Source organism: Microtus pennsylvanicus, chromosome 7 (genome assembly GCF_037038515.1).
Source record: "Microtus pennsylvanicus isolate mMicPen1 chromosome 7, mMicPen1.hap1, whole genome shotgun sequence".
NCBI classification, from domain to species: Eukaryota; Metazoa; Chordata; class Mammalia; order Rodentia; family Cricetidae; genus Microtus; species Microtus pennsylvanicus.
Window position 1 is genome coordinate 23,455,760 of NC_134585.1, and position 27,077 is coordinate 23,482,836.

Consider the following 27,077-nt stretch of genomic DNA (forward strand, 5'->3'; position numbering starts at 1 on the left):
AACATGTCTAGTGCATGGGCCCCGGTACCCACCAGAAGTCATTTGGCCTGGAGGTCAGCAGGCAGGAAGGGGGTGACAAATGGTATGGGAGGAGCCCACACATGCACAGGTCCTCTGGGTCGTGAGAAGGCCAGAGAAGACAGAGCGTAAATAAGAATATATTTCTGGAATGGAGCGAACTGGAACCACAAACTTGTGGGTTCAGGTTCACCTCTCAGGAGCCCAGTGTGCACAAGCTGAGGGCAAGAGCAGGTCCTGGGCAAGAAGGCTGTTTGGTTCGATGCAGGGAGCGGGGACAGGCCTGAGAGGCAATGGGAGCCACCAGTCGTCCCACCAGCCACACAGAAGCCTTTCAGAACCACCATTTCCTTCTGCATTAAGAAGGGACAGTAAAGACTCTCGGTGGGGTAGCTCAGTAGACACAGTGCATGTCACACAAGCATGAAGACCTGAGTTCTAATCCCCAGCATCCACAGAAAAGAGCCAGACATGACGGCATGTGGTCTGTGACCCTAGCTGTTGATGGGGGTAGGGTGGAGGTAGAGGTGGGTGGGGTTCAGAGACAGGCAGATCCACAGAGCTTACTGCTCAGTCCACCCAGCCTATTGGTGAGCTCCACATTCACTGAAGAGTCTGTCAGGAATAAAGCAGAGGCCCTAGAAGAGATGGCTCAGTAGTTGAGAGCGCTTGCTCTGTTTCCAGAGGACCCAGGTTGATTCCACCCACATGGCAGCTCACAGCTGTCAATAACTCCATTTCGAACAGATCCAGTGCTCCCCTCCCCTGGCCTCCACAGGCACCGGGCACACATGTGGTGCTCATACATACATGCAGGCAAAAACCCATGCACATAAAATATTTAAATATATACTAAAAATACAACGGTAGGGCTAGAAAGATAGGTCAGTAATTAAAATCCATCTTTTAATTTGTTGCTCTTGCAGAGGATCCAGGTTTGATTCCCAGCATTCATACGGCAGCTCATAACTATTTATAACTCTAGTTCCAAGGGATCCAACAGGCATACACATGATGAATATACATGCATTTAGGTAAAACATTCATAAAGTAAATAAATCTTTTCTAAAATGCATTGCAGAGGAATGGAGGAAGACACCCAATGGTGATTTCCTTCTTCCATATACATACACATAAACATATATTCATGCATCCTTTGTACACATGCACACAAAAAGACTTTCAGGGTTGATGTCAAATAAGCAAAAACACACATGAAAATCTTTGGGGAAGCATATTTTAACAAAAAAGATTAAGAAATGGCATCCATACTGCTACTTCCTCTTCCTGTGTCCAAGGCAGGCATTAGCAATCAATCTCAGCACTCTGATCAGCTGTATCATCACATCTTAATTCCTCCTACCAAATATTCCAGGAAGCCACACCAACAGATCAGAACCACGAAGCCCAGTGAAATGTTTATCCCTTGGCATCACGAGCTTAAAGCCGTAATGCCATTACGGAGATCCTAGCAGGCCCAGACAAAGCTAGGTCCCCAGAGTATAATTCTGGGGTCCTGATTCAGCCCAGTTACCCAAGGATTGTGTATCCGCTATCAGTTCCCCAGGCAGCCTCAAACTGTTGTTACTCCCTGCCCTCCCAGGACTCACATTCATTGTGGGCGAGGAAAGTGTCAGGGGAAAGGAGCGGCCATGCAGGGCATGGGCCACATGGTTCATGCTCTCTAGATCTGGGACTGGCATTCAGCTGGGCTGTTTGTTTTCAAGGGACTTGTGCCTCCCACTATCCCACTTGGCACCCCAAGTTCCTCTTTTGCCTATTTTAGTTCCCCGAGGCTCCATTATAGCCAGGTCAGCCTTGGGGTACTGCTCCAGTTCACACTTAGGAAACCCTTTTCCAGGAGGTAGCCTACTACCAGAACCGAGATTATCAAAGATCACCAGCCCTCTGCAGCCCTCACCCTAGCTGCCTCCTCCAAGGCAATGCTGGGAGGAGCAGTCCCTGAAGGACCAGCCTCTGCCCAGGCTCTCAGCTACCTCATGCATGGAAAATACTGGTCAGACAGAAGCAGGGAAGCTCCAGGACTGCTCTTTGGAGAAGCCAGTTTGAGGCACACTACAGTACTCCAGCAGGGCCTGCTGGGTCTACAACAGCCACCGGTGGCCTTTTGGCCTGTCAAGACGTCCTTGCCACATCAGAAACCTTTCCTACTGGTCCCTCCCATCCCAATCCCAAAGAGCTTTTCTAGAGACAGGCAAAGCCACCCCCTGATTTCTGATACACCTCCTAAGGATGAATTAGTTCTTCAGAACATATGACTTCTCTTCCTAGGCTCCTGCTAATGCCAGGAGTCCAATATGGCTTGGAAGACTACAGGACTCCTCCTTCCTCCTGGAAGCTCAGTTTCCTACTCTGTTTCATCACCACCCGATCTCTTGCCCCCAGGGCAGGGACCCTCCATTCCCAACCCCCAGATCCCGCTCCTCCACGGCAGCAGCCAGGTGGTAGGACCCAAGTTCATGGATGTAGACAGAGGCTGGACCACACAAAAACTGCATCAAAAACAGGAAACCATGAAGCTGACGTGCCTGCACTTGCAGGGTCCAGAAGAGAAGAGACTAGAGCCCTGCAGAAGGAAGCTGAAGCTAGGCAGGAAGTGAGTGGCTGTTCTGCTGGGGAGGTTGGGGGGCTCCTCCCCTTTCCACAGAGCAGCAGCCAGACAGGGGCTCGACAGTCAAATTCTTAGAAGACATCTGGGTGGCAAGGTCTGAAGCTTAGGGCTGGAGATAGGCCAGCCTCCCCCAGGGGACAGGCTATACTCATCTTATAGCTGATGTGTGTGGGGTTTTTCTTTGACAGAAAACAGAGGCCCCAAAACAGCTGGCACTTCCCCCACTCCAGCCTGGTGCCCCAAAAGCCAAAAGAACAACACGCTCTATCTATAGTAACTGCATAGAGTCTATGGCAACAGGTGGGGTGAAAGAGGGGACCCTGGGGACAAAAAAGAAGTCATGGTTTGGGTGTCCTGACTACCCCAACACTCCTGTGATGATACAGAGCCTTCAGAACTCCAAGCCCCAGACATAGCTGGCATCTCACAGGGGCCTATGCTCTTGGACCTTACCAGACAACCTATCCGAGTTCCCAACAGGCAGCTTACTGCTGTGATCCAGCCTGGAACTGTTCTCTGTACCCCTACCCATCTGTCCCCAGGCAAGGAGTGGGTTTCTTCCTGCCCGCAGGCCCTGAGTATGAGCTTTCCTACCCAGGCCCAGTTCACTCCTGCCAGGGGAGGCTGCAGGAAGAGGCGGGGATTGCAGCTTTTCCAGTAATGGGGCTACCGTCCCACTGGAGGCTGAAGGGCGACTTGCCCAGTGTCACCCCTCCTCACTCTCAGATATCAGCTGCGCAGTTTCTACCTCAAAGGGAGAATCATGAAGGATCCTCCTTGTGTGCCCGGGTCACGCCAAACCCTGGAGATGGGAACCAAGAGCAACATCAGACCAGGGAGGGACACGCTCTTTTATGTGCCTGCAGGTCACCCTGAAGATCAGTGGTCAGGGCTGGAAGGATCTCCAGATGCCCCCATCCCACGCCCTCCCTGCACCCCCCACTCCCAGGGCCTTAAAGCTAATGCCTACCATTCCCTCCTTGCTGTGTACAGCTGTTGCTACGTACTATTTTTAATAGCATCTCTTTCATACTAAGAAGTGGCCCAGTATAGATAGGACATCATGGAGGTCACCTTTGTCATTGCCCCACACTGAGCAGTGGGACTGGTGGGTGATGAGGACAGGAAGGCCAGTATCCATTCACCTTCCCCGTCTGCCCTTACCACCCTTCGCGTACGCTGTGGCTCCTGAACACAACATGTACTTCCTGTTTCAGAGCCTCTGGCCACTGAACTCTGCAGACTGCCATACAGGCCATGAAAGCCCAGAGTCACTTAAACGGTTGACAGACCCTCAGATGGCTGGCAGGCTGTTGAGGAAGCTCCCCTCGTGGGGCATAGGCAAGCCAAGCTCCAGATTCTCGGGGATAGTCAGGTCAACAGAGCATCCTCAGACAAAAGAGCAGGTCAACCACATATCCACAGCAGGGCAGGAGTCTCTCATGGCTTGTGTCCCTTGCCTGGGAGGGTGGCAAGGTGGTTACCTCATCCCATCTGGGCTGCTGGTTCCCACGAAGAAAAGCTGCTGCCAAGCCGGATACTCTGGGACTTCTTAAGTCATTTGGCATCTGTGCTGGCAATGTGAAGTCTCTAGGGAGCACTGGGCACCCCGAGATCTTGAGAACAGCAATGAGCAGTCCAGCATCTTCTCCCCGCCCCACCCCGCCCCAACCCCGTGTAGCATCCAGAAGTGGTAGCGGGGAGGGTCCACACATCTTGTAAAGCAGTCTAGACTCAGATCAGGAGAGGGGAGGCTAGGGCCAATGCCTAAAGGTCTGTTTAAAAGGCCAGCCATAGATCAAATGCGCCTGCCCCTAATCCAGGTACCATTGTCCGTGGTCCCCAAGCTGGTTTAGATGACTTCAGAGTTAGGGGAATCAGGGACTGGATCTGTAAAAGAAAGGACAAAAAAGTGAATATGGGGGGGGGTGTATCCTTGTTCAACTCTGCACCATGAAGACGCCCCAATGTTGGGGGGACCTGCAGAGCCTGCAGTTCTAATGTTTATTAGTCAGGGTACTGTAAAATCTGGTGACACTCACCTAGGGATGGAAAGAAGACATCCCCAGGGCCTGGAGGAGACAGAGGTGTGCTGGGGTCAGAGAGTAGATGCCGTCCTGATTCCGAAGGTTGCCGCTGGGCCACATAGGACAGTGGGGGTCTGGTCTTTGCCTCGGGCATCCCCTGGAAGGGTGGGGTGTTCTCAAAGCCAGGGTTTTCAATACCTTGGGTGTTGCTGCCAGAGAAGTAGAATTAGGGGTAGTCAGTGCCACTCAGAGACCTTCTGTCCTTCCTGCCTCCCCTTTCTTTTCTTCTCTTCCTAGCTGTGACAGGGGTGTCCTGTTAAAGCCTTTCAGCTCCAAGGTTCTAGTGGGATCACTGGTAGACCTTCCTTTGGCATATCTGAGATGCTGTCTCCTTCAAGCACATTGTAGGACAGGGACCAAGCTTCCGAAGGTGACTAATTTCTAAACCCATCCAAGCCAGCCCAAGGCCAAGCACAGATAACATTGTCCTGACTGTCCATCTCTGACCTCTCGCCCCCCAGAGGCAGCCATCGGCTTATTCATGCCTGCGCAGCCTGAGAGCTTTCTTGTGGGATGCCTGGCACACCCAAGCCATCCCCTGGGCTGGGCCTGGGTTGTGGGCCTCCTATGCATTTGTAATGTCTGCCCCAGCCAACTACTTCTGCTCCTGCCCATCCTCAGCCAGGGTGGCCACTGAGACCCAAAGGTGCCCACTAAAGCACTTCCAAGCAGAATCAGGGCCTAGCAGAGCAGGTGGCACACAGAGCAGCCCACCAGGCCACATGTGCCAGATGCTGCTCTGAGCAGCTGTGTCGAGCTGAGTAGGGGCCCCACATCACACAGAAACACCCCTTCCCTGATGTCTGGGTCCCAGAAAATTTCTCAAAGTCACTGTGGGCCTTACCTGTCCATCGTCACCAACTCCTGGGCACCTATAGACAGACAGAAAAGCTGGTCACAGGAAGGAAGCCTTCTGCAGGCCCCACCCCCTGCACTGGGAGCATGCCCAGGAGCCATACTTTTCCCTGAAGAGTCCGGAGTTCCATGTGTTTGTCTAGCAGGTGGACGCAAGGCGCAGATGCCTTTGTGTACCAATGAAATACGTCTGCCTTTTCCACATGTGGGATGATGTTTGGCCCCAGGCTTACACTTTTCCCTGCATCCTGACAATGTCACAACTTGAGAATCTAAGTTTCAACCAAAGGCCAAGTGCCCCGCATGTGCTGACAGTCGCTTCCTATTGGGAAGTTTACCTCTCTGGTCTTAAGTCAAAGCTTGTTGGGTAGAGAGTTCAAGGTCAGCTCCTAAAATTAGAAAGTCTGTTCTTTCCTCAATCTCTCCATCACATCCCATCCTTTCTGTCATTTTCTCCCCCCACAAGCCACTGCCCCCTAAAACTGCCTGTCATCCAAATGCAAGGACACCAACTTCCCTCTTTCTTGCAGCTCCCCACAGCCTCACAGATCCTTCTTGTAGGAGGAGGTTTGCATGGGGAAATGGCCCGGGGGAGGGGCATCGGCAAGACAAGCACAGGGAAGTTGCACAAAGTTCCTGAAATCTAGGTCACTTCTGCTGACAGAGTGACTCTCTGTGTCAGGCTGTGTGGGCCAAGCCTGTCCTCACCACTTTGCTCTGGGGTAAAGATGGCGATCTCCACTTTAGAGCTGAGGGATGCCGAGCTGCCTGTTCGTTCTTTTCTCTCGTCCCCAGCATGCTAGTCTCCAGGTAACCCAGCCCCCAGCCCAGCACTCAGAAGCTTTCTGCCCAGAGTGCACCATGCCCTAGGAGCTGACCAGCCGCTGGCCTTCTGCAGCCCAAGTGCTGAGACTTGCTGGTTGCTTTTGGTTCCCAACACCCACAGCTGCTACTCTGGGGTCTGTATGGATCAGTGACTCCCCAGACACCACGGCCTGTCCTTCAGAGCTCTGCTTGTCTAGGCATTAACACTTCTGACATGTGTTTCTGTTGCTAAGTCTGAAGTCACAGGACGGATTTGGGGACTTCCATTCAGAGGCAGAGAAGAGACTTGGAAGTATCTGCTTTAGAAGATAATTTTGGTTTCTTTGTTTTTTTTTCAAGACAGGGTCTCACTATGTAGTTCTGGCTGCCCTGAAACTCACTATGTAGACCAGGTTGACCTCAGACTTAGAGATCTGCCTGCCTCTGCCTCGCGAGGGCTGAGATTAAAGGCGCGTGCTAGGAGATAAATTCTTGTCCCCTTTCCTGTTACTGTACATGAGACATCCTTACTCCGGGACAGTAGCAGGCTACAGGACAAGGCTGTTCTCCACAGTCACTCAACATGGCATGAAGGGCAGCCCATTCCAGCCCATTGTCATCCCAGGGCTAGTCTCTAAGTCCAGGTCACATGCTTTCCTGGGACAGATGGGAAGTTGGAAGCCAGTGTTTAGACTGAAGGTATATGGTATAAGTGAACTGGGACCTGTGTCTTCAGAACCCCACATGAATGATAACACACACAGATCACATGTGCACGCACACACACACACACACACACACACACACACACACACACACACACTTCAGTCTTCTTTCCTCCAGCCATCTCTGTTCCACTAGGTCCCATGAGCAGAATAGGAACCCTGTAGATGCCCTACAAGAAAGGTCAGGCCCAAGAAAGGCTGCATGAAGCCCCCAGCACACTTGTAGCTGCCGGCCTAGAAGGGTCTGCTTCCCAGTGCTTGGTCTCTTCTGATCACATGACCATCTGACCACGTGACCAGACACTGCCGTGGTCTGGGCAAAGGGAAGAGAAAACAGTAAGCACCTTGGAATCCATCGGAACCTAGCCTAACCTGGTATCTCCCTGGCTGCCCCCCTCCGCCATTTCTCCCCCTCCAGAGCCCTGGGTTCCTTCTTCACTCTAATCTGTCGTGTGCTCCATGCTACCCTTTTAGGGATGCCCACAGGCAGGCTGCAGTAGGTTTATAACTGGAAGAAACCGCCTGAGAGGAAGGGAGAGGAGGCCACAGCCCACAGGGGCTCACTGGGGGCCTCCAGGAAAGAGGGTAAGGGGATGGCAGGCTGATTGAGAGGTGAAGGGGAGGGCAGAGGAAATCTGGTGTGAACCAGTGACAATAGCCTTCCCTCAATTACCTTCTGCAGTGAGGCAGAGGGAGGAAGTGCAGGAACAGAGTCCCCCCTACCCACCGGGCTCCCACCCCTCAGAGAATGTAGGCTGAATGAGGCTCATAGGAAAGGCTGGGGCAGACAAGGGGCCTTGTCACCCAGAAAAGGGATGAGACTGCTGTTTGTGGCCATGAACTTGAAGCCTAGCTCCACGTTTATTTGCAGTGGGTTTTGTAAGGCAAGTCAGGGAACCGCCCTGGCCCCGGGGAAGTCAGGGAACCCCCCCCCCCAGCCTCGATTTTCCAATGTCTTATGACATTCGGCTAGTTAACGTGCAGAGTCTGAGCTCTTGTCTGTGGAAGGAGAGGGACAACTGAAGCTCCAGCTAAAAGCTCCACTAGTTCTCACATCCCAAAACTTGTTTCTGTCTCAGCAACTGCTGCTCATTACAAAACAAACCCTCCCACAGACACAAGCAGGTCTCTAAGGGATCTCTGAGCGGCAGCATCTTTATAAACCAGTTTGAGCTAGCCCTGCCATTCAGTGTGGTTATCTACTCATTCATATGCAGTGCCAAGCCACCCCTGCATGGGCACTGAAGCCGCTGGCAGACATCAGGCCCAGAAAGAAAGGCATATGTAGGTGCCCTTCTCTCTCAGCCACAGAGCCAGCTCCTTGCAGGGGTGCAAAAAAAATGGGAAAGGCCTGTGCAGCCCTCATGTCCCATGCTTTCCCTGACCTTGCAGCCAGGAAACCCCATTGCCATCCCAGCCGAAGGTACTTACGGCGGTGAGAAGCCACCTGCCTCTGCTTATAGACCAGCAGCAGAATGAGTGGCAGGCAGAGGATCCCCACGATGCAGGCACCCGTGGCCAGGGCTGCAGCTGTGATACCTAGAAGGACAAGAGCAGCAGGCGTGAGGGTCCCCTTCCCACTTCAGAAGGGAATCTGAGTCACAGAATGACACCCCCCCCCCAGAGGTGGTCAGATTCTATTAGATAGGAGAAGGGAGCTGGGCAGGAATAGAATCTACATAGCATTTGTGGGAAGGTTCCCAAGCTCTGTGGGTACAGACTCTGGAGGTATGTATGTGGGCCCGGCTACCCCAAAGACTTAGGACACCTTTGTAAAGCCACCCTGACTGCAGTTCCCTTTATTCTAAGGGGTATCCATTGCAGAGAAAGCTTAGTCTCCATCTGGAGCCAGGCTCTTCATAGGAAGATGATGAGGCACTGGAAGAAGTAGTTGTTGGGGCTAGAGAGATGGCTCAGAGGTTAAGAACACTGGCTTTTCTTCCAGAGGTCCTGAGTTCAATTCCCAGCAACCACATGATGGCTCATAACCATCTGTAATGAAGTCTGGTGCCCTCTTCTGGCATATATGTATGTATACATAATAAATAATTTTTTTTAAAAAGTAGTAGTTGTCCAAACCACACCCATGGTTTCAGAGCAGACAAGATGAGAGGCCCAGACATCCGGGCCCCATATCCAGACCCTTAGTGACCTGAAGAAGCCAGGAAGGTCTAGGAACCTCCTTTCAGAGACAGCCCTATGTCCCCCACCCCCTCCCACTTGCTTTTAAAGATGAATGTTTTACTGCAATGAAGACAGAATACTCCAGCCTTACCAGGCATGATGGTGCAAGCCTTTTATTCCACTTTGCACTCAGGAGGCAGAGGCGGGTGGATCTCAGTGAGTTCAAGGCCAGCCTGGTCTACAGAGTGAGTTCTAGCACAGTCAAGACTACATAGAGAAACCCTGTCTCAAAAAAATAAAAATAAACTCTAGCCCATCCTTTGAGGGGATCTTTGATCTTTCTAGAGTGAGAACCCTAGAAGCGTGGCCCCACGATCACTCATGGACACGTGCACACACACCAGTTACAAGAGAATACAATTTGCCACAAGAATTAGAGGATTAGGGTAGGGGTGTAGCATTTGACTAGCATGCATAGCCCCTGAATTCCATTCCCAGCACTCAAGAAAGGGAGGGAAGACTAGAGAAATGTCCTTTAAAAAAAAATCTTTAAATAGTCAAAAACAAAGGGGCTAGAAAAATGTCTCAGTCGGTAAAGCGGTTGCTGTCACCTGAAAGCTGTTCTCTAGAACCCTTTTAAGAAGCCAGGTATGGTCACATGTAGCTGTCAACTGAGGTGGTGGTCGGGTGTGTGGAGATGGGAGAATCTATGGGAATCTCTGGTCAGCCAGTTTGTCCTAACTATAAGCTACAGAGTCAGTGAAAGAATCTACCTCAAAAACTTAAGCAGCGAGCAATTAAGGAAGATACCCAACATCAACCTCTGGTTATGTATGTACACATAACATACATGCACACACAGAAATGTAAACACATTTTTAAAAAAAAGTCTCTTCCTTCCCCTCAACCTGGAGCCCCTCACAGCCCACAATCCTCCTCTATCTAGATCTGGTCTTATCTTATGGGAACACAGAAGAATGTTCTCCCGACCCCCAAACACAGTTTGGACATCTCTCTGTCTACACAGAGACCCACTTCATTCTTCCCAGGGCTCTATTATATACAACTTGCTCCAAATGGATGGAAACATCCCTATCTGGTGGGGACATTGTTTACTTCCATTTTCAACAGTCCTCATACTGCAACAAAGAATCCTTGGGCTCAGATTTCTGCTCTCCGGGGCAGTACATCTGGACCTAAGCACTTAGCATCAAAGCACTGAGCCACAGACCATCCTGTGCGTGTTTTCTCCTAGGCTGTTGCAAAATCGTCTCGGAAAGGGCCATGCCACTGCGTGAGCCCCATATCGTAGGGGGTTGGTTTATTTCAGTCCATCTGCTGACTCCAGGAGTTTAGCTGGGAACAGACGAGCCCTTGGAACCACAACTAGAGTAAGGCCATTTCCTTCCCAATTTGAGCCTTTCTCTCTGCCAAAGCATGGCTAGGATCTCTTGTCATAGGATCAGGTTCACCTCCAGAAAGCTCTAGGAGCCGGATGTGTCGTGGTCTATTTGCTGCCTCTGCACTTTATTTGGGAACAAAGGCCATTTTTATCCCACTGTAAGGCTAAGCAATGTGGAAGCATAAATGGGCTCGCAGTGAGGTGTATGGAACCGAGCAGACCATTGGCAGGCACTTGAGAAGTACCCATTGGTATGGAAACAGTACCAATTGCTAGGCGAATTTCAAAGGACGTTCCAATCCACAGGAAAGCGGCATCCCTGCCGGTTTTAATGCGGCTGCATCTGAACACGGAATATTGAAAGTGAAAACGGTCCATAATTCATGCCGTTCCGTGTGGCTAAACCCCATCCAAGGACCTTACTGTGGGCAACCTGAGAAGCTGGCTGCAGAAGCACTCTTCTGTCATCCCACAGTTACTAAGCAACTCATGGCACAGTTAGCCAGGTGCTCACAACCTGCCTTGGAGATTTGGCCGGGACCTCCCTGCCTGACCCTCTTGTCTGCAAGTGGCAATCCTGCCCTCTACAGTTCTTTGGTTTCACTTCCAGAGCCTGTTTCCTTATACGCTGGGCTTGTTGTCCAGGCTACTGTTGGGGCAGGCTTAGAGGTATGTATGCGGACCCGGCTGCCCCCAGAGGGTTAGGACACCTTTGTAAAGCCACCCCAACTGCAGCTGCCTTTACTCCAAGGTGGCACCCATTGCAGAGAAAACTTAGTCTCCATCTGGAGCCAGGCTCTTTCTGGGAAGGGGATGAGACACTGATGGAAATAGTTGCCAAAGCCACCCCCACGTCATGTGCCAGGTCTTCTCAGAGCAGGCAGGATGGGAAGGCCCAGCTTGCTCAGTCTAAGTTCAGAGCCTGCCAGGTACCCTGTGGGTGTGTGCAAAGGAGGCTAAGGAAAGCATCATCTGGCACATCCTGCTGTAACAGGATGGGAAGGGTACAGAGACAGGCTGCCCCGCCCTGTCCTGATCTCAGGGGAAATCCACAGCCCCTCGGCAATGCCTTGAAATGTCAGCCCACACCTTGGGCAGGCTCCTTCCCCTCCCCAACACTTCCTCTTACCTGAAACGCACTTGGACTTGGTCCTGGTTTAATCTAAGCTCTACTCTCCTACAGGGTAGCATTTAGCTACTCAGACCGGAATTAGAAAAAGGGGAAAAACAAAGAGCTGGCCTGGAAGCATCATTAACAGGCCCAGCCAGTGCCGCGGTTGAGCGCTTGTGTACGAGAGTTGAGGTTGGGGCCTTCCAGAGTTAATGAACGGCAGAGAATAGTGCTTAGCAGCTGGCCCCGGGGCCTGGTTAGCAATGGCATGGGTGGCCAGGCAAAGATTCTAGAAATGGGTTCAGAAACCCACCTGTGTGTACCATCAGTTCCCATCCCTTAGCACAGGGACGGAAGAGTTGCCTTGGGATATTAGGCCTCCTGTGCATCAAGAGGAAATCGGTACCCACACCTCCATGGTGATGGAGCTACCCTTGCAGACTGGTGGCTGAGTACTCAGTGCAGTCTTCACCCCCTCCCTACTGTTTTGTTCTCCAGCTCCCTGGACCTGAGACACACGCGGTTCCCATCCCATGCCCTAGGTAACATGTGCTTAGATAACCTAACATGTCGTAGGCATTCCCGTTCCTCAATAGAGAAATGCCGAAAGCGGTAGTGCTCCCCAGACTCTCCACACACACTCCCAATGTCCACCCAGGAACCAACTCGGGTTTAGTGGCCAGTGTGGAGACTGCATGAACCAGGAATGTGGAAGGGGACATCAGAGGTCACTAGTCATCCCCTGCCCTCAACAACCGCAGTGGGATGGAGCATGTTCTTTTGGCCCCCAACAAGACACTTCACTGGACAATAGCTCAAGGAAGCCGGAGCCAGAAAGTGATGTCACAGCTCCAAGAATTGGCAAGGGTTTAAGACATCAAAACCCAAGGGCGGAGATGCAAGGAAAAGAAACCACCTTGCGAACCACCTTGGGGGTCAAGTTTACACTTCCACCTCCCCCTTGAGTTTTTCTTCTAGAGTCTCAGAAGTAGGAAAGTCCCCAACCTCCTTGGCCTGTCCACCTCACACTTCTCCAGTGCTCTCCCCTCTACCATCTTGTGTCTCTGTCCCCAAGATTGAAAACATACGGCTTCTTTTCACAAAGTCCCATTGAAGTTGGGTGTAGTGGTTCACACCTGAAATCCCAGAACTTCATAGGCAAAGGCAGGAGGATTGCTGCAAATTTGAGGCCAGCCTGTTCTACATAGCAAGTTCCAGGTCAGCCATGACCTGCCTGAACCTCCTACCCCCCCCCCCCCCCCACTAACGACATGCCAGGCAGTAGCAGAAGTAGCAGTTTGCAAAGAGAGATTCTTGAGGAAGAAGCAGGGCCGGGGTGATTGCTCAGAGTGAAGGAGCCATGGGGAAGTGACCATCGCCCATGCCCCACCGCTCTGTCCCTCAAACGCATTCATGTGGGCACACAGTGTAAACTGTTTGGTGGGAAGGAAGAGGATGCTCAGAGGGGAAGTGAGGACAGCACCGTGGCTTGGTGCTGAGGACACACTGGAGCTCAGCAGTGTATGGCAGAAGGGCGTGAACCAAAGGCCTCCCTGCCACACTGGTGTGGCTGGCTCTCACTCAGTTTTGTACATGGTGGGGTTGTTGGTTGGTTGGTTTGAAAATACGTGTAATTTGACTAGAAAGTTGCTTTGGTCTTTGAGGCTTCACACAAGGCTGTTGTTTGGCTGGCTCAAACGCTCATGCATGAGGTCAGGGTCAGGGTTTTCCCTTCTGCCCCTCCAGAGCCTAAGCAAGAGCTAGCTCACACTAGATGCCTGATGAACCTATAAATCACAGCCCTCTTTCTGTGGAAGTGGGGGGCACCCTAAGACATGTCCCCTTGCCTACTGTATATGCCACAGGGCATTCGCCAACCAGCCTCCCTGAGAGCAGAGCCCTCCAGCTCTGTCTGGGCCAGCACCGGGGCTGCCCTTCACTCTGCATGCCCAGTCCCCTTCCACATGCACAGGAGAGATGGACAGGCTACAGTCACGGGCCTGCTGTGCCACTGGGCAGTGTGAGCATGTGTCACCTCTGCCAAGTGGGAATGGCGATCCGTGCTTCACAGAGCAAGCAGTAGCAGGGGCCGGGGCTTCTGGGGCCACAGTCAAGAAGGAGAAGGAGAATAGAAGCAGCAGCAGAGAGAATGGAGTCTGCGGGCATATGGTCCTGAGGTGAGAGTCCAGAACTGGGTCCGGGCCCACGGTCAATACAGAAAGAACAGAGTGCCCAGAAGAGACGGGGGTAGCCATCCTTACTGTCACTCTCCTGCTCATTAGACGGGTATGCAGTGCATGTCAATGGTGAGTCTTTGCCTGTGGGAACAAAGAGAAGGCTGTTAGGCAAGTGTGAGGCTCATGGGGTCATGGATGTTGGTCCAGGCTAGCAACTCCTCTCTTGTCATAGGAATCCATGCTAATGCCTGCCTGTCAATGCTGGCCCCTGGAGTCTGTACACCTATGCATGTGTGAACACATGCAAGTGTGAGCATATGGGCATGCATGCGCACACACATGCACACACACACATGCACACACACACACACACACACATTTTCTTACCCTGGATGTTCTCATGACACCTTCTAAGGCAAATGGGTACCTACTGGTACATCTCGATTCAGTCAGGTCTTGCATTCTCAACTGGGCAGACAGGCAGATATATACACACCTCACAGCCATTTAGCCATGATCAACTCAAACTAAGTACAAGGTCAGCTGCCCTATGGCCTGCATTTTATCAGGAGAAGAAATGCTACCAGTTTAGGTACGTACACCCTCTCACATGAAAAGGTCACTCTGCCGCAAATACAGGCACACACAAGTGTCCGCACCCACTCCTTACACAGCCAACATACCCTTGAGGGCCACGTCACTCATAGTCTCGTACATAGTCTCGTGGCAGAGATGCAGACACCTCCTCCCCACACCCCCAGCCATATGTGTTTGGACAGAACGCTCACCTGTCTGTACCTGCAGCTCCATGTACCCGTAGGACCGTTGGTCTAGGTGGTGGTGCTTGATTTCTAACACCTGACAACAGTAGACACCACTGTCCTGCAGGGTCACATGGTGTATGGTGATTGAGAAGTTACCGTGGTGGTCGAAAGCTAACTCGAGTCCGTGGGCCTGGGCCTGGTCGTGGCTGCCATTGGCCGTCTGGTGGCTTCCATGGTGTGGACGAAAGTGCTGGGCCGTGAAGTTGCGTATGGGCCGATGTTCTTTGCATACTTGAACCTCACTTCGTGAGCTGAGGTACCATGCCTTGTAGAAGGTTGCCTCGTGCCCTTTGGGCACAGAGCCCAGGATCCTGCAGGTGAGGGTGACGTTCTGCCCTTCAGGACACACGTACAGAGAATACGGGGTGGCGACCTTGAAGGCTGCCACTGGACCTGCTCAGAGAAAGGAAAGCCTCTGTCACCTGCCTGAGGGTGAGGAGAAAGCTTGACTTTAGTCACTCCCCAGCTGTAGACCCTGGGCAAGTCAAGTGACCTCCTGAGCCTTGGCCCCTTGCTTAATACACGCTCAATTTCAACCTGCATGGGAGGAAGGGGAGAGGATGGGAGCAGAGGAAGGACTTGAGCCAAACAACAAACTAACCAGCCAAGATAGGGCCTTCTCCCAAGTAGAACATTGAGGGCAATGGCTCCACCTTGGACATCCCTCCCCTGCATAGGAAGGAGGTCCAAAGGAGAATGAAAGATCTTAGTCTTTGGCCACGCTCCTGGAGAGTACAACATCTTCTGCTCACCCCTACTCCTCAACCAGGCCACACCTTCTTCCAATTCCTTCTCACTGGGCACTAACCAATACCTGCAAGGACAGGGCCAGTGCCAGGTGCCCTACCTCTACTTGGGAGCCAGTGACCCAAGACAAACCTGCGCTCATGATCCTGTGGGCAGAGGCCAGCCAGTGTCTGGATTTCAGAGACTTGGGAGGGAAAAAATGCCCTTCCAGGGATGGGTGTGGCCCTTCTGGAAAAGGGTTGGGTCTTTGGACTTTGAATGAGACTTCACAAGTGAGTACTTCTACCTAGGCACAATAGTAGGAAAGCAGGGACACTCAGAGCATCTGAGGGACAGGGATGCATGACAGGTCCTCATCCACACACCTCATCCATCTTCCCTAAGCACATAAAAAATCCTCTTGCCCCCATCTCAACCCCCAGTTCCTCTGTTGCTCAACTTGATGGAGCATGAAGGCATGTTCTTTGTTGTTGTTTTGTTTTGTTGTTTTTTTAGACGGGGGGGGGGGGGTAATGTATCCTGGGTTGGCCCCAGACATACTAGGTATCTGAAGATGACCCTGAGCTAATCTTCCTGTCTCTACCTCTCAGATGGTGAGATTTTGGACATGTGCCACCAGCTCAGCACAGGGTCTCACACTCAGGGCTTCATGCACCAAGCCATATCCCCAGCCTGGACCCAGTTTTTTGAGACCAGAATCTGAGCCAGAGCCCCTGCTCCGCTCCCTAACTGTGTGAGCCTGTTCCCCCACCCCCACCCCGTGAAGAGAATGGCATTCACTACAGCACAGGCTGGGAGAAGAAAGGTGGGGTGCAGAGGGCTCTAACGTGAGAGGGGCTCTGGTCAGCACACCTTAGCATTGCTTTGCTTTTCGTTCATGTTGCAGGGACTGCAGGCGATCTGGCAGTCAGGGAAGAGGGTTTAGAATACAGAGAGCGTATGAATGGAGGGCCAGAGTCCTCGCTCAGTCAGAAAAATGTTCGCCTCCAAAACATGAGGCCCTGGGTTTGGATCCCTAGAACCCTAGAATCTACGTGTGTTAGAACGGGCCTGTAATTCCAGTGACGGCGAGATGGGAGGTAGAAAGAGGTGGATGCCGAGAACTTGCTAGCCAGCCAGCCTAGACTTGGTGATGTTCCAGAGCAATGAGAGACCCTGTCTGAAAAGGTAGGAGGGACACCTGCCACCAAGTTTAATGACCGGAGTTCAAGCCACATGATGGAAGGAGAGAATCGAGTCCAGTTCCTGCAAGTAGTCCTTTGCCTCCACACACATGCACCCACACACAAAATAAGTACATAAATGTTTTTACAAGGTGCATAGTGACACCTGAGGGTGTCCTCTGACCTCCATACACTTGCACGCACATGCACGCATACAGACTCTCTCTCTCTCTGCCCCATCCAGAGGTGCCACCTGGACCTCTTCCTCGGAGGCTCCCTCTCAGAGCCCAGGACTGTTGGTACCAAGCTGGGATCCCCTAAAGTTCTCACAGCCCGGCCCAGTGCAAAAGGCGGCAGCCTGGTGTGACTTTTGGAGCTGAACCAGGACACCGTGGAGTCCAATAACACTGAGTCATTAGGCTGAGTGTCAGGCTTACTGGAAGACAAAAATAAAAACATCAAGAGAAGGGGTGGGTGTTAAGGCCTGGACAGTAATCATTTGCACGAGTGTCCTAAAAGTGTTCTCTCTGTAATTCAAGAAACACTTCCGAGGACAGGGGCCAAAATCCAACAGAATGGAGAAGCTGGCTTCAAACCCTTCACCACAAAAGTCTGAAAGACGAGTAACGGCTGATAATCTAGTACTACAGGGCTTGTGTATGTCCATGAAAATATAAGGGGGACAATGATCGCATGGCTCCAAAGAATGCCCGTAGGGGAGGAGCGTTAGGCCTACGAGGTAAGGAAGACAGACAGACATTCCAGAGCCATCCCCCAGCTCTGTTCAGACACAAAGGAGATTTCTGGAATGCTGTTGCCGAGGTGAGTGCAGATCTCAAACCTTCTTTGGGGAGATACCATCTCCTTTTCAGGCAGTGACAGGCCCAGGAAGGGAAAGTGGTTTGGCTGAAGTTGCAGAGATTCTGGAGACCTCATATAAAACAGGCTTCCCAGAACATGGAGAAGCAGTGACTACGCCCAGGAGTCAGTGTTGCATGTGACTGCCCAGGAGAGTAGGGTTGGATTCTTCCCCCCTCACTAGTGAGGAGACCAACTCCAGAGACAGGGTCTTGCTTGCTCGTCATCCCACAGCAAGGGACCGCTGGAGATTGACTTCAACCCAGGCGAGTGTACCGTCGCAAAGCCGGGAACTCCCCTCTAGCCTATGGACCTTGCATCTAATTCTTAAAGCAGGGCTCTGTTGTTGTTATTGTTGTTTGGAATTGCTAACATTTAAAAAGGCATGTATTTGTGGCTCTGGAGAGTTTGCTCAGTGATGAACAGCACTGGTTGCTCTTCCAGAGGACCTGGGTTGAATTCCCAACACTCACGTGGTAGCTCACAACTGTCTCTAACTCCAGTCCCTGGATGATGCCCTCTTCTGGCCTCCTCCGACATGAGGCATGTACATAGTAAACATATATATGCAGACAAAACTTCCATACCCATAAAATAATTTTAAGTGGGGACTTACTAGGAAAATTTTAACTCCCAGTTTCTCTTTGAAACAGCAAACAGCTAGCTAGGTCTCTGGTTTTATCCACACCCACCCAGAGGTTCCCTCACAGGCCTGTATAGACTGCATATGGCCGCTAAACCCTGGCTCTGACAGATATAGGAGGGGGATACCTAAGGAAAGGGTTTTCCCCAGACATCCACAGCGGGAGCCATACCTCTGTTCTACCCCTGCAGCCACACAGCAGCAACCCCAGCCTTCTTTCTCCTCTGCTCACTACCTCCAGCTTGGGAGCCACCACCATCCTGGCAGCCAAATTCAGTTCCCTCAGCATTTGCCTAGCTCACAGCCCCTGGGGGCTATCAGGAAGGCAGGCAGGCAGAGCAGAGACCAGAGCTGCAGGCCTGTGATGGCTGAGGGACACAGGACAAATGGCAAGACACTTGGAGGCCAAAGACGTGGATGAGGTGGGACTCACGTGTAGCACGAGCGTCCCCTGAATTGCGGGGAGACGTGGCGGCAGAGGGAGGGATGCCAAGCTGAGAGACATCAGAGCCCAGGCAGTGGTACTTCCTGCTCAGGTCTGCACCAGAGCAGGGGGAAAGGATCCAGTTCCATTTTATTTTCAAGGGGCCATGGAGAAAGCAGGGATCAGAGAGAGTAGGATTGGGGGGGAGGGGCTGGGCTCCACCCCACCCATCCACACTGACTTCTCATTCCCAAGGTCACCAAAATCTCTTCCTGAGTTAGAGTGATGGAGAAGCTGTCCTTGGATGGGGGTTGGCTTGGAGGGTGTTTGGACTTTAGGCTTGAGGGTCAGGTAAGAGAGGGCAGAAAAGATAGAGTTTGTCCTGAACAGGGGGGTCAGAAACACCCCTCATGTCTGAAGCTCAGAGCTGGTCCCTGGGGAAACACTCTGGCACACAGAAAACAGCACACAGGCATGCAGAAGGGCCTGGGCACATACCTGCATACACACTCTTGGGCCTCATGCAGCCCGGCTGGAATTATAATTACTTGTCGGGAGGATGTTGCTCAATGTCCGCTACAGATCCCTTAGGCCACCTGGGTTATTGTCAGAGACCAGGAAAGTGGGTGGGGAGGAAAGCTCCTGACTCTAGGGTAGCCAAGTTCACATGGGACAGGAAAGTGTGCCAAGCCCTGGCCTGAGCGTGTACCAGTGAAGAACACGGCCCTTGGGGACAGGTCCCCTGAGCCCTCACCTTGTCCTATTTGCCACTGAGTAAGACCACCCTATACATGCAGGAGAGATTCTGTGAGCTAGAAGAATTCCAGATCTGGGGACTGCTATCACTCTGTCCTAGACAGCAAGATTCCTGGGCCCTGGGACCTCCTGGGCCCTGGGGCCTCCCGGGCTAGGCCTTTGCTATGTGGACCTATGCAGCTGCCCTTGAGAGAGTCCCATGTCTGAAGCCCTCCAGCTCTGCTCTTAGGTCCACTTCTTTGTACTTTTATTGTTTTTAATTGTGTGTGCAGAATAGCATGATGGGTGTGTGTGTGCGTGCATGTGTGTGTGCGTGCGTGTGCATATGCACACATGAACGCAGGTACCCACAGAGGCCAGAGCTGGAGCTGGGATTGTAGACAATTGTCAGCTGTCTGGTGTGGAGAATGCTGGGAACTAAACCCAAGCCCCCTGGAAAAGTAACAAGTACTCTTAACCCCAAACCATCTCTATAGGCCCCTCAGGGCCACTCTTTTTTTGTTTTCGTTTTTGTTTTTGTTTTTTCGAGACAGGGTTTCTCTGTAACTTTGGAGCCTGTCCTGGAACTAGCTCTTGTAGACCAGGCTGGCCTCGAACTCACAGAGATCTGTCTGCCTCTCTCTGCCTCCCGAATGCTGGGATTAAAGGCATGCACCACCACCACCTGGCAAGGTCCACTTCTTATATGTTAGGCACTTAATTCTAATGTGGGTATAATCCCCTATTCTATGTATTTCAGTTTTTAAAGAATTATTGCTATTATTTGTACTTTTATCTGGTTTCTTGTTCGACTGGGTCTTAGGGGTTAGTTGGTTGGTTTTTGGTTTTTTGAGACAGCTTTTGCCTATGCAACTCCTAGTCTGAAACTCACTGTAGCCCAGGCTGGCCTTGAACTTGTGATCCTCTTGCAGCTGCTTCTCCTCCTTTTGCAGCTCAACCTCCTTTTCAAGATAAAACTGCCTGGAAAAATAGAGTGAGTTGCTTGAGGCTCCTGTGACTGAGCTGAGACCCTGTCACACCTTCAGCAGGCAGACAGGAAGTGCACTCCTTCCAACCACCCTCCCAGGGTGGGTGGAGCCCACATTTCATCTTTCACCTGACCCCAAGCTGACCCCTACCTAGACTCAGAACAACTGTTTCTTCTGCTCTTCGGACCCAAACCAGAACATTCTTTCATTCCACAAATAATATTTAGCAAGATCTTAACATGAGTCAGGCTCAAAGCAGAGGCTGTGGAGCTCAGGGCTCCCTGAGGGAACAGCCCTTGCTGCTTTTCCTAGCTGTGGCGTCCAGCTACAGACGACAGAGCCCAGACTCTGCTGGAAAGTTTAAAAAGAACTCTTACTTGGCATCCTCTTCCTCCGGTCTTGTTTTTGAGGCCATCACCTCTTGCCACACATCAGGCTCTGTGGGCGTACAGGGGATGGGTGTGTGTGGGTGTGGACAAGCTTTCATATTGTAAATTTTTGACAGAAGCTAGCTTTACCCACAGTCACCAAGGCAACCCCCTAGAAGTTTTGGAGGTGGGTCCTAAGTTTTGGAGGTTGATTGGCCAGGTCGGGAAAGCCCTACTCAGACAGCTGAGGTCTGTCCAGCTGTTAGCTTGCCAAGTAAACAATTATTTGACTGTCTACAGTTGCTAGTCTTAAACTGAGGAGAGAGATGGGAACTCTGACCTCCCGGGCATGGGAACAGGTCCCAGCTCAGAGGCCCCATTTCCCAGATGGTCTCCAGGTGCCTAAAGGGAAAGGCTGGGCTATATCATTAGCAAGACTTCCAGTACAGAGGGAAACAGAGGCAGGATCCAATCAAAACCCAGAGGAAGTGCCCCAGGGTGAAGGCTGCAGGCTGAAGCCAGCAAGTCTGTGCAGAGGGTTGTCTAGCTAGGGAGCACAAAGGGTATCTCAGATGTGTTTATTGATCCCTGCCCCAGCAGGAAGTGTCCTTTCACATGGACCAAGGAGGCTGGGAAGGGGAAGCAGGGCTCTATGGGAGGAAGCCACACTTCCAGCACCTTGGGAAAACGGCCTGCATCCAGGGATAGAGGCCCTAGTCACTGTGCCTCCTGGGGAGGGTCTGGGCAGTGGGCCAGGGCCCTGGCTTGGGAAGACTCCTCTGAAGATTTCCAACCCAGACTCAAGGCCTCTCTGAGGAGGACTCAACCTCATGGCCACTACAACCAGGGAGACTTCCTAAGATCTGATTCCATCCATGCAAGGGGCTCCCTTGGTAGGATTATTCTAAGCACTCAGACATGGACTTGTTTTTTAATTAATTTCCAAGCCTGTGAAATAGGAGCTTGGGTTAGGAAGCCAAAACACAAAAGAAACCCGTCTACGGTCTCACAGAGAATATGTTGTCGGCAGAATTCTAACCCCAGCCTCTGGGAGCAGGTGTTGTCTCTAGAAACCAGAGGCAACCCGAGATTGGCTCCACCTCCTTCCCACAGATGGACAGCTGACCTAGCCAATGAGGTCTTAGTTTGCCTGGCAGCATTAATAACTCAAGTAGTTTTACTTTTGATTTTACATTAAAGAACACGGAATCATAAAGAGAGACATTTGGTCCCCGTTCAGTGTTCTCTTAGCCCCAATTCTATTGAAGAGAAAGTCAGAGCTGATACCACTATATCATCAAAATGTCCTTTTTTAAAATTTTTTACTTAATTTATTTCTACAAAGAAACAGCAACAGGCTTTACATGCTGAGTCTGGTTCAGCTTAAATTTCCAACTAACATTTAATTCCCTTATTTGGCTTGCCAATGGGGTTCTTTTATATGTTCTATTTGTGGCCGATGATACCCGCTTTCCACTTGTGACACTGACTTAAAATTTCCTTTAAATTTTTTACTTTAAAGAAAAGTGTAGATTTAAAGGAAAACAAGTAGGTAAATGTTCGTCAGATATTACGTACAGGTGATGAGCAAACGGACCCAGAATGCACCAAGGGGAATTACCCTCCCCGGAGAGCAGCAGCCATCTGCAACTATATGTCACCCAGCCTGTACGTGGCTCGGTTGGGGGAGGTGTGTGCTTGGGGCCCCATGCTGAGGGAGTAGCTCAGGCAGGACTGGGGTCTCCTTGGAAGCTGAGACCCTAGATAGAAAGGCCAGTGGGAGGGCTTGGTTTGTAGCCGAACACAGCAAGTTCATGACTCTGGAGGTGGTCAACAGAGAATGGGCTGAATATGCAAACGGAATGTGAGAGAAAGCCCACAGATAAGCCCGCACTAGGCCAGGCTGGCTGTTGTGGCCTCATCTCTAGAGGACATAGGAAGAAAACCACAGACACCCCATGGCCCTTCAGACTCTTTTGTTGGTGGTGGTAGTGGTGGTTTTTTGAGACAGAGTTTCTCTGTAGCTTTGGAGCCTGTCATGGAACTCACTCTGTAGACCAGGCTGGCCTCAAACTCACAAAGATCTGCCTGCCTCTGCCTCCCGGGTGCTGGGATTAAAGGTGCCTGGCCATTTCAGACTCTTGGTCCAGATGGGTAGCTAGAACCAACCTGGGCATCCTTCAGGCATTAGGAGTCTAGGAAATGCATTCCCAGTAATATTTTCCCATGGCCTCCTATGTCCTGGATGCTCATTGGGGCTCTGTAGTCAGTAAAGACTCAGAAAGCCACTGGTATGGGAGTCCCCCAGAAACCAGGAAAGGACCCACTACCGACATCACAAAGACCAGGTATCATGGGAAGTTTCACCCATCAGCTCCTCCACAGAGCTGTGTCTAAGGGAGGGTGGACCATTGCCCTGTAGTATATATGAAGACTTGATCAAAGATACTAAGAAGCTTGCCCAGCTCAAATAAGGCCAGTTAAGATTTGAACACAGGTCTAACTACAAAACAGTTAAGCTAGAGCTGGAGGAAGTTCTGTCGTGCAGCTATACACCAAACCCCTTGCTTAAACATCAGGAAGGCCATGGTCCAGTCAGTACTTCAAAAGGGATCCATAGGTGTCAAAGCCAAAACCAGACTGGTCCTGGGCAATAGTTGCCTTTGAACCTAGGACCTCAAGTCCAAGACTCAGCCAGTACCAACAGGCCACATGGGCCCTGAGGACCCTCTGTTTCTCCTGCTTGGGCCTAAGATCCTGTATCCTGTAGCTTCCATCTGGTACCCCTTTCCTAGATCCACAGCAGGGAAGCGCTGCCTTGCAGCCAGCCTAGCTCAGTACTCTTAGGAGTTTCTGGCCCCTGGGCATCCCACGGCATGGCCATCTCTAGTCTCAGGCTGCTGAGCAGGGCTTATATGATTTCCTAAGAGCTGACCACTACCGGGTCAGAGGCTTGCAGCACTGAGTTTACTCAATCGGGCTTTGCAGTCTTGTTTACCATGAAAGGGAAGACAGCTGCCAGTCTCTCACACCAGTGCCTGTGTGAAAGGGGCTCCTGGGTCAGACTGGGGACAGGCAAGGTAGTAACTTCCTCAAACCTTAGGAACACTGTGCAGAAGAGATCCTGTACCACCTGGGGTCTGCTGGCTCCTGGCTCCCAAAGCAACCCCCCCCTCCCTCCACCCCCATCTCAGCCCATGACAGGCTAGGAAAGGAGTGTATTTTCTGTGTTCCAAGTGCCTCCTAAGCTCTGACCTCTTGAAGTTCCCCGCAGACTCCCATTTCACCCTGCCCCAAATGCCGTTCTGCCCAAGGGAACCCAGCACGTCAGCTGACCGGTGAGTGTCCTCAGCCCCCACACCTCCTGACCACCGTGTCTGCTATAGGAAAGAAAAGCATGCATGATTGTGTTTATAACTGAGGTTATAGCCAGAGCTGAGGTCAGAGCAGCTTCAGGCTGAAAGACTCCTTCGTCCCTTTCCTGAAAGCCACCCAGAGCCCTAATGACCTCCCTGAGCTGAACCATGGGGAGGTGGCCCTCAGCTCACCAAGTAGATTGAGTAGCCAAAAGCCATGGTTGTGCAGTCTTCTGGGTTTGGAGGCACAATAGGGTGCAGATTCCCAGCTCCCCTCAGGGCCTCTTTGCTGTTGAATGTTCTGCAAGTTGTGCCCCTCTACTCGGAATCTCTGGGACTTAGTTCCCCAAATTGGGGCTGATGAACAGAGGATAGGGAAGGGACAAGAAAGGGGGCCTTGGGGAGTCACTTGAGGGGAAGATGGTAGCTTGTGGTATATACAGTACTAGTCTTCCTGCCAGCCGCTGTCCCCCGTTCCTGAAAGCCATATCGTTCAAGGCGCCTTGACCTTGGTGCTGGGCCTGTAGCATTCCCCCACACACACCTGAACCACCTGAGTGTCAGGGATCATCCAGGCCAGGCTCACATAATTCTGTCTGTAGGGTGTGGGTGCCTTCTTCCTTATCAGAGGTCCAGGCCTGCCTCCCAGTGTTGATAAGAAGTTCTCTGCCTCTCCTCCCTTTCCTTACATCAACTTTCTTTTTTCTTTTCTGATCGGTCCATTGGCTCCCTCTGGCGAGCCCACCACCTCCACCCAGACACGACTGACACTGTCCCTGCCTGGACCCTTTCTCCAGCTTGCAGAAGCTACTTGTGTCCTGGGTTTTCTGAGCAGGGAAGGATGGGGCAGGCAGTCTCCAAAGGACACCATTGGCTACCACCTGGCCACCTATCAGAATACCCCCTTGTTCTTTAAGCTCTTCTGCTGTGGGCAAGTAAGGGCCAGGCTCTGGGGAACTGCTGTGTCCTGGGACAAGATAAAAACTGTGACTCTGGATTTTGGAAGTGACACCTCCCTGTGTGTGGTTCTTCAGGGAGTGTCCCCTGTCTTCCCCAGTACTCCATACTGGCCTGCTCAGTATGGCCACCACAAGACTCACTGATCGCCCAAATGGGTCATCAGATTTCAATATAGAGCAAGAGACAAAACTGCCCAGATCTGGGAGTGCCCATCAAAACTCATCCAAGAGTGTCAAAGGGAAGAGGTATTGGGTTACAGCACCACACCCCCCAAGCCCTCTGAGACTCTGGAGCAGGAAGCCAGGGAGATTCCCCAGGTGTCAAAAGCCAGTCAACAACCACTAAAGGAGCAGGTGACTCTCTCCATGTCCCTTTCCTGCCTTGTAGAAGCTCTTCATGACCCCTGCTCCTGGCTCTCTGGGCAGGGAAGTGTCGCAGGGAGTCCCCTAGAGACACCTTTGCCTGCAGTTTTGGCAGCTGTTAGCACCGACAGATGTGCTCGGCCACCACTACACCCTGCTGGGCTGTCCCAGCAGCCCTAGAGCAGCAGTAGGGTGGGGATCACCACAGGCTGAGGGGATTCAGGGCACTCCCATCCTGCCTGGGTCCCTCCACCCTACCCGGCTGTACTCCCAGGCGCTCTTCCCCTGCGCCCCGCCGCCGCCTGCAGACTTTACCTCTGGATGCAGTCAGGAAAAGAGCGAGGAGCAGGGTCTCACAGCGCAAACCGCAGGCCTCTGGGACCGTGGGGACACCCATGTCGCCGTCCAGCTGAGCAAGAGCAGACACAGACTGCTGGGGTGCCCGTGGAGCAAGCAGGGCTCCGGGAGTGCAGGGATCCTGCTGTACACACCGCCTGTCGGAGTGAGTGTGTGCGTAACCCAGGCCAGCTCCCCGCCCAGCAGCGCCCCCGCTGGGCGGCGGGCGGTACTGTGTCTCCAAGTAGATAGACGTGGCAAGTGTCCAACCAGCCACTTCCCTCTGTAAAGACCTACTGTCTCTCTAGGTGCTTTTCAGAGATTATGTATGCCGTGCACACTAAGGAATGAATCCCAGTCTAACCCGGCCAGATATACAGTTCGCATAGTCTGGAGGCCGGAACTTTGTTTCTACGGGCTCCAGCACGCCCAGGGTTAAGTTCCTGCAGCCAAAGGAAGGAAGGAATGGGTGGGTGTGTGGGTGTAAGGATGGATAAGTCAGTGAAATCTGTAGTCCACAATGAGTTTAGCAAGTGGGAGGGAGCTTGGCCTTCTCTGCACTTGTATGCACTGCAGTTGAGACACCTTAGTACACCTGTGCCTGCATGCAAACCCACCTGAAACGCAGCAAGGCATTCACCAGTCCAGAACTTCCCAACTCAGGACAGGCAGCCACATCTGTTGGCGTGCCCCATGGCTCTTTCCCCCTGGGCTTAGCACACTGGTGCCTAGTTATCCTTAGACTCACTTCATTCTGTTTTGTTTTAGTTTTACACGTGGTTGTTTATTTTTGTTTGGTTTGTGTTGTTTTGTTTGTGTTGGGGTTTTGTGGTTTTTAGGGCTTTAGCTTTTTAAGGCAGGGCGTTGCTGTGTAGCTCAGGCTGGCCTCAAGATTCTCCGACCTCAGCCTATTGCATGCTGGGATTACAGTAGTGCCGAACTCCGCACCCTCTGCCCTCTATAGATATATAGATACAGATTCTCATGAGCTCAGACTAGCCTTGACCTTCCTATGAACTTCTAATCCTTCTACCTCTACCTCCTTAGTGCTGGGATTACAGGTATGTGCTATCATGCCTTGTGTTTTGAGTCAGACACAGAGAGTCATACATTCTAGGCAAGTACTCTACCAACTGAGGGTATCCCAGCTCCCAGTGATCCTCATATTCACCCTATTTTTGTGCTGGCATTGAACCCAGGATTCACACATGCTAGGCAAGTGTTCTGCCGCCAAACTGGGTCATCACCCTCTTCTTCCTTTCTCGTCCAACTTCTCAGTAAGTTGCACAGGGTAGTCTCGAACTTGTGATCAGAGCCTCTCCAATATCTCAGATTGCAGGCCTATCCAACACAGGCCCAGCTTCCCACTGTGACTGA

At 51.8% G+C, this 27,077-nt stretch overlaps 2 protein-coding genes across 2 annotated transcripts in view; one reads left to right on the top strand and one right to left on the bottom strand.

Annotated features, from left to right (window-relative positions):
• The window catches only part of LOC142854507 (cadherin-23), a 70,896-nt gene that overhangs the window by 6,173 nt on the left and 37,646 nt on the right, over nucleotides 1–27,077 (top strand). The window lies entirely within an intron of this gene.
• On the bottom strand, nucleotides 911–25,870 carry Vsir (V-set immunoregulatory receptor). Its single transcript, XM_075980179.1, has 7 exons — nucleotides 25,680–25,870; nucleotides 14,724–15,152; nucleotides 14,020–14,076; nucleotides 8,553–8,660; nucleotides 5,582–5,609; nucleotides 4,693–4,886; nucleotides 911–4,540 (listed from the first exon to the last, which is right to left on the bottom strand). Exons 1-7 carry the CDS (start codon nucleotides 25,759–25,761, stop codon nucleotides 4,503–4,505), a joined length of 936 nt encoding a protein of 311 aa, XP_075836294.1. The 5' UTR covers nucleotides 25,762–25,870; the 3' UTR covers nucleotides 911–4,502.